This window comes from Coregonus clupeaformis, chromosome 2 (genome assembly GCF_020615455.1).
Source record: "Coregonus clupeaformis isolate EN_2021a chromosome 2, ASM2061545v1, whole genome shotgun sequence".
NCBI classification, from domain to species: Eukaryota; Metazoa; Chordata; class Actinopteri; order Salmoniformes; family Salmonidae; genus Coregonus; species Coregonus clupeaformis.
In genome coordinates, this window is record NC_059193.1 from 35,890,430 (window position 1) to 35,902,597 (window position 12,168).

Here is a 12,168-nt window from a genome sequence, read left to right on the forward strand (position 1 = left end):
GGAAAAAGTCAAGAGGTCTGAATAGTTTCCAAATGCACTGTATAACAACATTCCGACCTTGTTTAGCATTATCTAGTCCAACTATGGCATGAATCCAATATTTGTATCCGTTTGAATCACTTATTTTGAAGGCGAAACACTAATTCTGTCACGATTCAGACAGACGACCAGAGGACCACAATTGCGTCACACCAGAAAGTTTATTAAACTTAAGGGAAAAGGGAAGTAGGGAGTGAATGAAGGCTCCAGGGGTAACAGGGATCCCGTCCAAGGCGCTGGGTCTGTGCCCCCCCCAGTGGCAGCGATGCGTCCTATGAAGCCGGTGGTGGGTGGTCCAGAAGTCCTGGGGGGGGGGGAGACACAGACACAACAGGGCGGAATGAAACCAGGCAGCAGTACAGTTCAAGGGAAATCCAAAATACGTAGTAGCAAGGCAGAAGGCTGGTCAGAGTTACCGGGATTGAAGAGTAGTCAGGAGTCGTAATGGCAGAAGCAGGTCTGGATCTCCTGAGGCAGAAGAGTATCCAAAAAACAGGCAGGTCCGGGGTCACAAAACCAGGGTGAGCCAGAAGCGCGAGCAAACAGGTTCCGGGTGTGAGCTTTGCAGACGATCTGACACCGGAGAGCTGAAAGACAGGGCCTTAAATACTGGGAGAGGTTAGTGGGTAATGCAGCGCAGCTGGCAGAGTAATTAGAGCCGAGCAGAGCAGGGACAGGTGGAGCTAGTTAGGCTGAGTAGAGAGAGGGAGGTGAGCAGAGTGGAAGATAGTGGAAACCAATTAAGGTGGTAACCCGGTGGAGTGAGAGGGCTCATGACAGAACCCCCCAAGGGACGGCCCCAGAAGTCCCAAGAGCAACACCACGCCGGGCGGGAGGAGGGGAGCCGGAGGAGGGCTAGAACTCCTCCGAACGGTCCGAGTGAACGTCCTCATCCTCGGAGGAAGCCGGAGGGCCGTGGTCGGGAGATGGGACAGGTCCCGAGACAGGATCAGGCACAGGACAGGAAGCCGAGCGGGCCGGACGGTTAGGGACCCCTCTGGGGCGGCCCCTACGGATTGCAGGTTGATCAGGATGCCGTTGGTGGAAAGCGGTGATGAGAGTCCTATCCACAATCCGACTAGCTGGCACCCAGGTCCTTTCCTCAGGTCCATAGCCCTCCCAGTCAATGAGGTACTGGAGACCCCTACCCCTCCGTCTGGACCGAAGCAGGCGGCGGACGGTGTAAACCAGACCACCATCGACGAGCCGTGGAGGAGGAGGACCAGGCGCAGCAGGGACCAGCGGACTCTCATGGATGGGCTTAATCTTAGACACATGGAAAGTGGGGTGCACCCTCAGGGAATTAGGCAGTTGGAGCCGGACAGCAGTTGGGCTAATCACTCTTATGATAGGAATGGGCCAATGAACCGAGGTGCCAGCTTCTGCGACTCCACCCTGAGTGGCAGGTTCTTCGATGACAACCACACCCCTTTGACCAACATGGTAGGTGGGAGCAGGAATTCTCCGACGGTTGGCCCCGGTAGTGTAGCTGGCAACGGACCTGAGGAGTGTGGCTCGGGCTTGTGACCAGGTGCGGCGACATCGACGGGCAAAAGCAAGTGCAGATGGGCAAGTAACCTCCTCCTCCTGGCTGGCAAATAGAGGAGGCTGGTATCCATAAACACATTGGAAAGGGGACATACCGATGGCAGAGCAGGTCAGAGAATTGTGTGCGTACTCCACCCATGTCAATTGCTGCGACCAGGAGTGGGGGGTTGCGTGAAGTCATGCATCGCAGTGCCTTCTCGAGCTCCTGATTAGCCCGCTCTGACTGCCCATTGGATTGGGGATGGAATCCGGAAGTCAGACTGACTGTGGCTCCCAGCAGGTGACAGAACTCCTTCCAAAAGCGGAGGAGAATTGTGGACCACGGTCAGAAACAACATCCCTTGGCAGTCCGTGGATCCGGAAGACGTGTTCCAGGACCACCTGGGCGGTCTCCTTGGCGGTTGGGAGCTTGGGGAGGGGAATGAAGTGTGCCATCTTGCTGAAACGGTCAACGATGGTGAGAATGACGGTCATGCCACTTGAAGGGGGCAGCCCCGTGACAAAGTCAAGGGCGATGTGAGACCAGGGACGTCTGGGCACAGGCAGGGGCTGCAGCAATCCGGCTGGGGGCTGGCAGGACGACTTGTGTTGGTTGCAGATGGGGCAGGCTTGGACGAATTCCCGTACATCCTTCCTCAGAGAGGGCCACCAGAACCTCTGGGCGAGCAGGTTGTAAGTGCGGGTGGAGCCAGGGTGACAAGCTAGGCGGGAGTCATGTCCCCACTGAATGACCTGGGACCTCAGGTTTCGGGGACAAAAAGGCGGTCAGCTGGGCAAGTGCTGGGACCTGGCTGGTTACGGAGAGCCTCCAGCACCTGTTCCTCAACAGCCCAGGTCAGAGCTGCAACGATGCAGGGACTTGGCAGAATCGACACAGGGTCCTTGGAGGGGGTGTCATCCTTCTGGAATTGACGGGAGAGGGCGTCTGGCTTGGTGTTGCGTGATCCAGGCCGGTATGACAGAGTGAAATTAAACCTGGTGAAGAACAGGGCCCAGCGGGACTGCCTGGAGTTCAACCGTTTGGCCGTGCGGATGTACTCCAAGTTCTTATGATCGGTCCAAACGAGAAATGGAATGGTGGACCCCTCCAGCCAGTGACGCCACTCCTCCAAGGCAAGCTTCACAGCCAGCAGCTCACGGTTCCCTATGTCGTAATTGCACTCAGAGGGGGACAACCGACGTGAGAAAAAGGCACAGGGATGGAGCTTCCTATCCTCCGCAGCCCACTGAGAAATCACAGCACCAACTCCCACATCCGAGGCGTCCACCTCCACAATGAATTGCCGGTCCACATCAGGCATCTGGAGGATGGGAGCGGAGGTGAACCTCACCTTGAGGGTACTGAAGGCTTTGTCGGCTGCTGGGGTCCAGGTGAAGGGTTGCTTGGTGCTGGTTAGAGCAGTGAGAGGGGCAGCAACGGTACTGTAGTTCCGGATAAACTTCCTATAGAAGTTAGCAAACCCCAGAAACTGTTGCAGCTTCTTTCTGTTCTCCGGAACTGGCCACGAAGTGACTGCTGATACTTTGGCAGGATCCATTTGGATACTTCCTTCTGCCACTATGTACCCCAGGAAGGCCACTGTCTTGACGTGAAACTCACATTTCTCTGCCTTGGCGTAGAGGGAATTCTCCAGAAGACGATGAAGGACTTGCTGGACATGGCGGGTGTGTTCAGACAGGTTTCTGGAGTAAATTAAGATGTCATCCAGGTAAACGAAGACAAACTTGTTTAACATGTCCCGCAGTACATCATTCACTAGAGCCTGGAACACAGCAGGAGCATTGGTGAGGCCAAAAGGCATAACCAGATACTCGTAGTGGCCTGTTGGTGTATTGAATGCGGTTTTCCATTCATCTCCCTCCCGGATCCGCACTAGGTGGTAAGCGTTTCTGAGATCCAACTTGGTAAAAACAGTGGCTCCCTGGAGCAACTCAAAAGCAGAGGTGAGCAGAGGCAGAGGGTAACGGTTTTTCACTGTGATGTCGTTGAGTCCCCTGTAGTCGATGCAGGGGCGAAGAGATCCGTCCTTCTTCCCCACAAAGAAGAAGCCAGCACCAGCAGGAGATGAAGATGAACGGATTAATCCTGCGGACAGAGAGCCATTGATGTAGTCCTCCATGGACTTTCTTTCAGGAGCAGACAACGAATAAAGACGACCCCTTGGAGGAGCTGTTCCAGGGAGGAGGTCGATGGCACAGTCGTAAGGTCGGTGAGGGGGCTGAGATGTGGCTCTTGCTTTGTTAAACACCTCTCTGAGACCATGGTAGCATTCTGGGACATTGGAGAGGTCAGGAGCGGAGTTAGTAGGTACTGGCCGAGGGGGTAGTGCGGCAGCAAGCAGGCAGGTTCGGTGGCAGTCCTCTCCCCACTCCCTGATCACCCCGGTCACCCAGTCGAGCTGAGGGTTGTGCCGGCGGAGCCATGGGTAACCCAGGATGAGGGGGTTGGCCTGGAGAGGGGAGCAGGTGAAACTGGATAGTTTCTTGATGGTTTCCCGGACAGACCCATCGAGACCGGGGCCGTGACATGAGTGACCGATCCGAGTAAGTGTCCGTCCAGTGCCCGGGCAGGAATAGGAGGTGTCAAACGGAGGTTCTCCAGTCCCAGTTGGCGTGCCAGCTTGACGTCCATTATGTTGGCTTCGGGCGCCAGAATCCACCAGAGCAGCCAGGGTGTGAGTTGAGTCAGAGAGGCGGAGGTGAACTTGCAGCAGGGGTTTGCGGTCGGAGGACTGGATGGTCATTGAACTCGACCGGACTCCCCTACGCCCGGTGAGCTTCGGCCCTTTAAAGGGCAGGTTACCACACGATGTCCATCACCTCCACAATAGAGGCAGAGGTTTGAGGTGAAGCGGCGCTGGCGCTCTGCAGGAGTGAGGGAGGCTCGCCCAATCTCCATAGGCTCAGACTGATCAAGCTGACCTGGGTGAGTGGCAGTAGATGACAGGAGCCCAGTCGGATCTCTCCGAATGCCGGTAGTAGGTGGACCTTGGCGCCCCCTCTCACGACGACGGGTCTGTATCCTTCTGTCGATCCTGACAGTCAGTGCGATGGCTTCATCAAGAGTGGAAGGCAGTTCATGGGAGACCAACTCGTCCCTTGATATAGTCAGCCAAACTATGGAAGAACGCGTCCACCAACGGTGGTGTGTTCCAAGAACTTCGTCTAGCCAGGGTTCGGAAGTCGATGGAATGGTCTGCGACTGTACGTCTGCCTTGTCGAATACTGAACAGTTCACGAGACGCCTCTGCGGTGGGTGAATCCAGGTCAAACACCTTCAGCATCTCCTCAGCAAACAGGTCGAAGGTTGCACATGCGGGGTTTGACGTTCGAACTCTGCTGTTCCCCAGAGTCGAGCTCGGCCCGTCAGGTGAGTGATGGCATACCCAACTTTAGCCCCCTCCGTGGCGAAGGTCCTTGGCTGCAAGGAGAACTGAAGTCGGCAGCTAGTCAGGAATGGCCGGACCTGGGTTGAATCGCCGTTGAACCGCTCGGGGTTTCCAATCTTGGGTTCGGAGCAGCGGCTGCAATGACCGGGGCAGGTAACTCGGGGGCTGGGCTGGTGGGCAGACTGGCTGGGGTAAGGTTGGTGAGGAGTTGAATGAGCATGGCGAGTTGTTGTTGCTGCTGCTGGAACTGCTGCTCATGCTCATCGGTTTCCATGTCGGGAAAGTGTGCGCTGAGTCCATAATGGTCAGATCGTACTGTCACGATTCAGACAGACGACCAGAGGACCACAATTGCGTCACACCAGAAAGTTTATTAAACTTAAGGGAAAAGGGAAGTAGGGAGTGAATGAAGGCTCCAGGGGTAACAGGGATCCCGTCCAAGGCGCTGGGTCTGTGCCCCCCCAGTGGCAGCGATGCGTCCCTATGAAGCCGGTGGTGGGTGGTCCAGAAGTCCTGGGGGGAGACACAGACACAACAGGGCGGAATGAAACCAGGCAGCAGTACAGTTCAAGGGAAATCCAAAATACGTAGTAGCAAGGCAGAAGGCTGGTCAGAGTTACCGGGATTGAAGAGTAGTCAGGAGTCGTAATGGCAGAAGCAGGTCTGGATCTCCTGAGGCAGAAGAGTATCCAAAAAACAGGCAGGTCCGGGGGTCACAAAACCAGGGTGAGCCAGAAGCGCGAGCAAACAGGTTCCGGGTGTGAGCTTTGCAGACGATCTGACACCGGAGAGCTGAAAGACAGGGCCTTAAATACTGGGAGAGGTTAGTGGGTAATGCAGCGCAGCTGGCAGAGTAATTAGAGCCGAGCAGAGCAGGGACAGGTGGAGCTAGTTAGGCTGAGTAGAGAGAGGGAGGTGAGCAGAGTGGAAGATAGTGGAAACCAATTAAGGTGGTAACCCGGTGGAGTGAGAGGGCTCATGACAAATTCCACTTGTGGCTAATCCTTATTGTGGCTAGCTTCACACCGGTCTATTTGCTTAGCGGTTCATGTATTTTACTGTTAGCTGTGGCACGGCTAGTGGGGGTCATTGCGGTCGATTGTGTAGTATTGGGTAACATTTATGATTACACACACTATAGTTGGTAATCTGTTGAGATGTGTTGGACAAACATACAATTTGATGGTTTTACATGCTAGATAGCATACCTTTTGCACTATTTGTAAGTGAATAGCCTTTATTTTGGTACAGATACTAATTCATTGAATAGCAATAGCTACATATGTACAGTCGTGGTCAAAAGTTTTGAGAATTACACAAATACTAATTTTCACAAAGTCTGCTGCCTCAGTTTTGATGATGGCAATTTGCATATACTCCAGAATGTCATGAAGAGTGATCAGATGAATTGCAAAGTCCCTCTTTGCCATGAAAATGAACTTAATCCCAAAAAAACTGTGATTCTCTCGTTAACACAAGTGAGAGTGTTGACAAGGACAAGGCTGGAGATCACTCTGTCATGCTGATTGAGTTAGAATAACAGACTGGAAGCTTTAAAAGGAGGGTGGTGCTTGAAATCATTGTTCTTCCTCTATTAACCATGGTTACCTGCAAGGAAACACGTGCCGTCATCATTGCTTTGCACAAAAAGGGCTTCACAGGCAAGGATATTGCTGCTAGTAAGATTGCACCTAAATCAACCATTTATCGGATCATCAAGAACTTCAAGGAGAGAGGTTCAATTGTTGTGAAGAAGGCATCAGGGCGCCCAAGAAAGTCCAGCAAGCGCCAGGACCGTCTCCTAAAGTTGATTCAGCTGCGGGATCGGGGCACCACCAGTGCAGAGCTTGCTCAGGAATGGCAGCAGGCAGGTGTGAGTGCATCTGCACGCACAGTGAGGCGAATACTTTTGGAGGATGGCCTGATGTCAAGAAAGGCAGCAAAGAAGCCACTTCTCTCCAGGAAAAACATCAGGGATAGACTGATATTCTGCAAAAGATACAGGGATTGGACTGTTGAGGACTGGGGTAAAGTCATTTTCTCGGATGAATCCCCTTTCCGATAGTTTGGGGCATCCGGAAAACACCTTGTCCGGAGAAGACAAGGTGAGCGCTACCATCAATCCTGTGTCATGCCAACAGTAAAGCATCCTGAGACCATTCATGTGTGGGGTTGCTTCTCAGCCAAGGGAGTGGGCTCACTCACATTTTGGCCTAAGAACACAGCCATGAATAAAGAATGGTACCAACACATCCTCCGAGAGCAACTTCTCCCAACCATCCAAGAACAGTTTGGTGACGACCAATGCCTTTTCCAGCATGATGGAGCACCTTGCCATAAGGCAAAAGTGATAACTAAGTGGCTCGGGGAACAAAACATCAACATTTTGGGTCAATGGCCAGGAAACTCCCTAGACCTTAATCCCATTGAGAACTTGTGGTCGATCCTCAAGAGGCGGGTGGACAAACAAAACCCCACAAATTCTGACAAACTCCAAGCATTGATTATGCAAGAATGGGCTGCCATCAGTCAGGATGTGGCCCAGAAATTAATTGATAGCATGCCAGGGCGGATGCAGCGGTCTTGAAAAAGAAGGGTCAACACTGCAAATATTGACTCTTTGCATAAACTTCATGTAATTGTCAATAAAAGCCTTTGACACTTATGGAATGCTTGTAATTATACTTCAGTATACCATAGTAACATCGGACAAAAATATCTCATAACACTGAAGCAGCAAACTTTGTGAAGGCCAATACTTGTGTCATTCTCAAAACTTTTGACCACGACTGGACTGTTAATGCGACTGAACATAGGATATGAAAGTATGTGAATGCATTTTTTTTAAATATATATATTGATAATGACAACTGAATTTATATTCTTCTACAAAGCAATTGTAATAAACCAGATAATTGACCCTTGACACTTTTGGATTTTTAAAAATTAAATTCTATTGAGAGAGCTTTTCCTGAAATCAGCCAACTTTCTCGTCTCATAATTTCTCTTGTTTTACAGGAAACATATCTGCTTTCCTGGTCTCAATCCTGGGACCTTTAACAAACACATCAGCATGATATGTATTTTTTATTACAGGAGATTAGCTATAAAACTGCACATTTTTCTCTCTGGCCCATATCATGTTGTTATGATAACGTTATCTGGCTTAAGGCTGGCTAATGCTACCACACATTCATGGACATTACCCTGCACATATTGTGTAGACCTGTGCTGGATTTATGGCATTTGAGCTTTTTTAATAATTCATTTTTTCTATTTTACTGATTTTGAACCCATGCTCAGATGAAACCTGTCTCCTGGATAAAACAATTGATCAGTCACTCTCCCCCATCCTCACCTACAAGTACTCCTGGCTGGCTATATAGCATATTTGAGCCAATGCAAACACAACACTATTTATGATATCTAGTTTATTCTGTATACTGATTCGCTTTTGAAAGAAATTCTGAACATGCTGCAAAGCAATTGTGGTCCCACAAGGGACCCAGTTTATACACTGAACAAAAATATAAATGCAGCATGCAACCATTTCAAAGATTTTACTGAGTTACAGTTCATATAAAGGAAACCAGTCAATTTAAATAAATTCATTAGGCCCTAATCTTTGGATTTCACAACAGGGAATACAGATATGCATCTGTTGGTCACAGATACCTTTAGAAAACAAGGTAGGTGCGTGGATCAGAAAACTAGTCAGTATCTGGTGTGACCACCATTTGCCAGTGGCCATCGAAGGTGAGCATTTGCCCACTGAAGTCGGTTACGAAGCCGAACTGCAGTCAGGTCTACACCCTGGTGAGGACGAAAAGCAGATGAGCTTCCCTGAGTCGGTTTCTGACCATTTGTGCAGAAATTATTTGGTTGTGAAAACCCACAGTTTCCTCAGCTGTCCAGGTGGCTGGTCTCAGACGATCCCGCAGGTGAAGAAGCCGGATGTGGAGGTCCTGGGTTGGCATGGTTACACGTGGTCTGCAGTTATGCGGCCGCATGGACGTATTGCCAAATTCTCTAAAACGACATTGGAGGTGGCTTATGGTAGAGAAATTAACATGGAATTATTTGACAATAGCTCTGGTGGACATTCCTGCAGTAGAGAAATTAACATGGAATTATTTGACAACAGCTCTGGTGGACATTCCTGCAGTCAGCATGCCAATTGCGCACTCCCTCAAAACTTGAGACATCTGTGGCATTGTGTTGTGTGACAAAACTGCACATGTTAGAGTGGTCTTTTATTGTCCCCAGCACAAGGTGCACCTGTGTAATGATCATGCTATTTAATCAGCTTCTTGATATGCCACACCTTTCAGGTGGATGGATTATCTTCGCAAAGGAGAAATGCTCTTTAACAGGGATGTAAACAAATTTGTGCACAACATTTTAGGGAAATAAGCTTTTTGTGTGTATGGAACATTTCGGGGATCTTTTATTTCACCTCATGAAATATGGGACCAACACTTCACATGCTGCGTTTATATTTTTGTTCAGTATAGAAACAGTATCCACACATAACAAATGAATCATTGAATATAATAAATGATAAAAAGTCCATGAATTCACATAATGAATGACTTTCCAAACTGGGCAGTTCAAAATTCTATGGAAAAGTTTTTGGTCAATTACCTGACAGCAATATATTTTATTAATTGAGTCCCTCCTCTTGTTAATCTATGTTTACCCATTCTATGTCACAGATCCAGTCATGTCAGGTCAGTGATTACTTGAAGACATGAATGAACAATGTATTCTCAGACAGGGCCTGTGTTTGTCTTCTCAGGAATCGTTAGCAGACAGCTCTGCGCAGTACGAGCAGCTGACCAACATGGAGCTGATTTCCCTTCTGCTGCAGCAGGAGATGGATATGGAGAAGCAGCAGGTGGCCTCCGACCAGCAGGCGGCGATGCTGGAGAAACACGAGGCGGAGCTGAAGAAGATCAAGGCACAGGTGCGCGACCTAGAGGACTACATCGACAAGCTGCTGGTGCAGATCATGGAGCAGACACCCACACTCCTCCAAGTGCGCTCCCGACACAAGTGACCACTAGGGCTAGTGTGTGCACTTATAATCAGTATAATATAGGGCCATGATCCCCATCAAACCCTGGTCCTGGAGAGCTACTAGGATGACCAGGCTATTGTTCCAGCTCAGTCCCTATAATAGTGCATTTAACTAGGTTTGGTGGTCAGTTGTTTAGCCAAATCAGGTGTTATAGTGCAGGCCTGAAACAAAAGCCTGCACATCCAAGTAGTTCTTTACGACCAGGGTTGGTTGCCAGTATTCCAGGGTCAGGTGTAGTCCACACATCCCTAAGCAAATACTAAATCTCACAACCATCCAGGTTTCACTGCTGATACCCTGCCCTGTTGATATAGACAAAATATTACCCATGTGCATGCTTACTATTGCTTATATTTGGTAGGATCAGGCCGCAAGTAATAATCAGAAACTGCAGTAATAGCAAATATTATTATTATTATTACACTCGCTACTTAGGATAAGGAAAGTGACAGCTTTTGTCAAATGTACTGCATTAGAATTCTTATAAATGTGCATTGATGAAGAAAACAGAAAATGTCTTCCTGTTCATAAAGTGTACAGTAAATGTAATATTCCGTGGTATAAATTGGTCTTACATGATTGCCTCAAATTCAGAAAACATTTAAGTGTTTGAATTAGTATGATATGGACCCAAATTATCTTCATCATGGTAAATACTGTAATTATTTGGCAAAAGACTCAAAAACACTCAAGGAGAATTCCACTGAACTAAAATGTGTTTACATGGAGAAAGATTAACTTGAGCTAGTGTCATATTGTGTAAATTATTATAAAAAAATATATAAAAATGAAAATGCATGAAAAAGACTGCGATGTCTGAAACAGACTGCTTTGAGGGAAATTCCGCTGAACTCCAATTTGTTAAAATGGAGAAAGATTAACTTGAGCTAGTGTCATATTTTGTAAATGATTATTTAAAAAAATATACAAAATTATATATATCTGAAAAGAATATATAAGAAAACATTGTGCAAATAGATAAACATTTGGTAAGAGAACAATGATTTATTCTACGAAGCTGCTGTATGAAAAGCCAAAACTAACAAGCACTTATGATTTTTCTCCTATTTAAGAAATAGAAAAACTCATTTTCATTTTGCAACATATGCAACAGATTTCTCTCAACATGAATTTGAGAATGTATGCAAGTTGAAATATCCTCGGCTTTGATATAATTGACTATTCATTGATGAAGTGTGTGCAAAGAATAAAGTGACACAAATGTTCATGTGATAAGGTAGGTACTACAATGAATTCAAAGGCTTTGATTTATGCTAAGTTAGGTATATTTTCACGTTTTGGTTTCATTTGCAAAGAGAATGTATACAATTACATATATTGTTTTGGCATATTATTTTTGTATGACATTGCCAGTATTATGGTATTATTTAGTACAGTACCTCAATACAGTACTATAATTTAAATGCTATTCATGACCTAAGCACTGTAACATGTAAAATAAAGACAGTTGCTCATCAATTTCATTAATTGATTCATCATTTTTTTATCCTCAAACTTGTGTACAATATACTTCTACTTAGTCCTTATGCATGAGTAGTCTAAATACTGTGAAATTCAAAGCTGCCCTTGTATTCACAGCCCAAATATAATGAAAAGAATGCTGATTACTGACAGTATAATATTATTCTGACAATTAAGTATTGCAGATGTCTTCTTTCTAATGGCAACATTACTTTCTCTCCACTACAGGGCACTGCTATCTCTGCTTAGTATTGATTTCCACTCCCCTTGTTCCATTTTGGTTTGAGGACATTATCAGAATGAATGATCAGTAGGAACATGCATGCTGTTTCACCCCATGCCCTGTGACTTCCATTTTGGTTTCCATCACAACTAGGCAGGAAAAGCTCTGAGATACAATATCATTAATTTCCTCCTGTAATTACAACATGTACAGGTAACTGCCAAAATAATGGAAATACTTGTAGAATCTATGCCAAGGTGCATTGAAGCTGTTCTGTCTCGTGGTGGCCCAATGCCCTATTACGCTTTATGTTTGTGTTTCCTTTATTTTGTCAGTTACCTGTATGTCTCACAGTATAAAAGAAGCCACTTAGATGTGAATTGCTGAAGAATTAAACAGGTTACACA

General features: G+C 47.4%; 1 protein-coding gene across 1 annotated transcript in view; it reads left to right on the plus strand.

Annotated features, from left to right (window-relative positions):
- The window catches only part of LOC121534839 (rab11 family-interacting protein 5), a 28,993-nt gene extending 17,453 nt beyond the window's left edge, over positions 1–11,540 (plus strand). The window contains exon 5 of the mRNA XM_041841431.2: positions 9,775–11,540. Within this exon, the coding sequence (XP_041697365.2) occupies positions 9,775–10,035 (261 nt within the window). The 3' untranslated portion in view covers positions 10,036–11,540. The remainder of the gene's footprint in view (positions 1–9,774) is intronic.
- Positions 11,541–12,168: the final 628 nt, after the last annotated feature.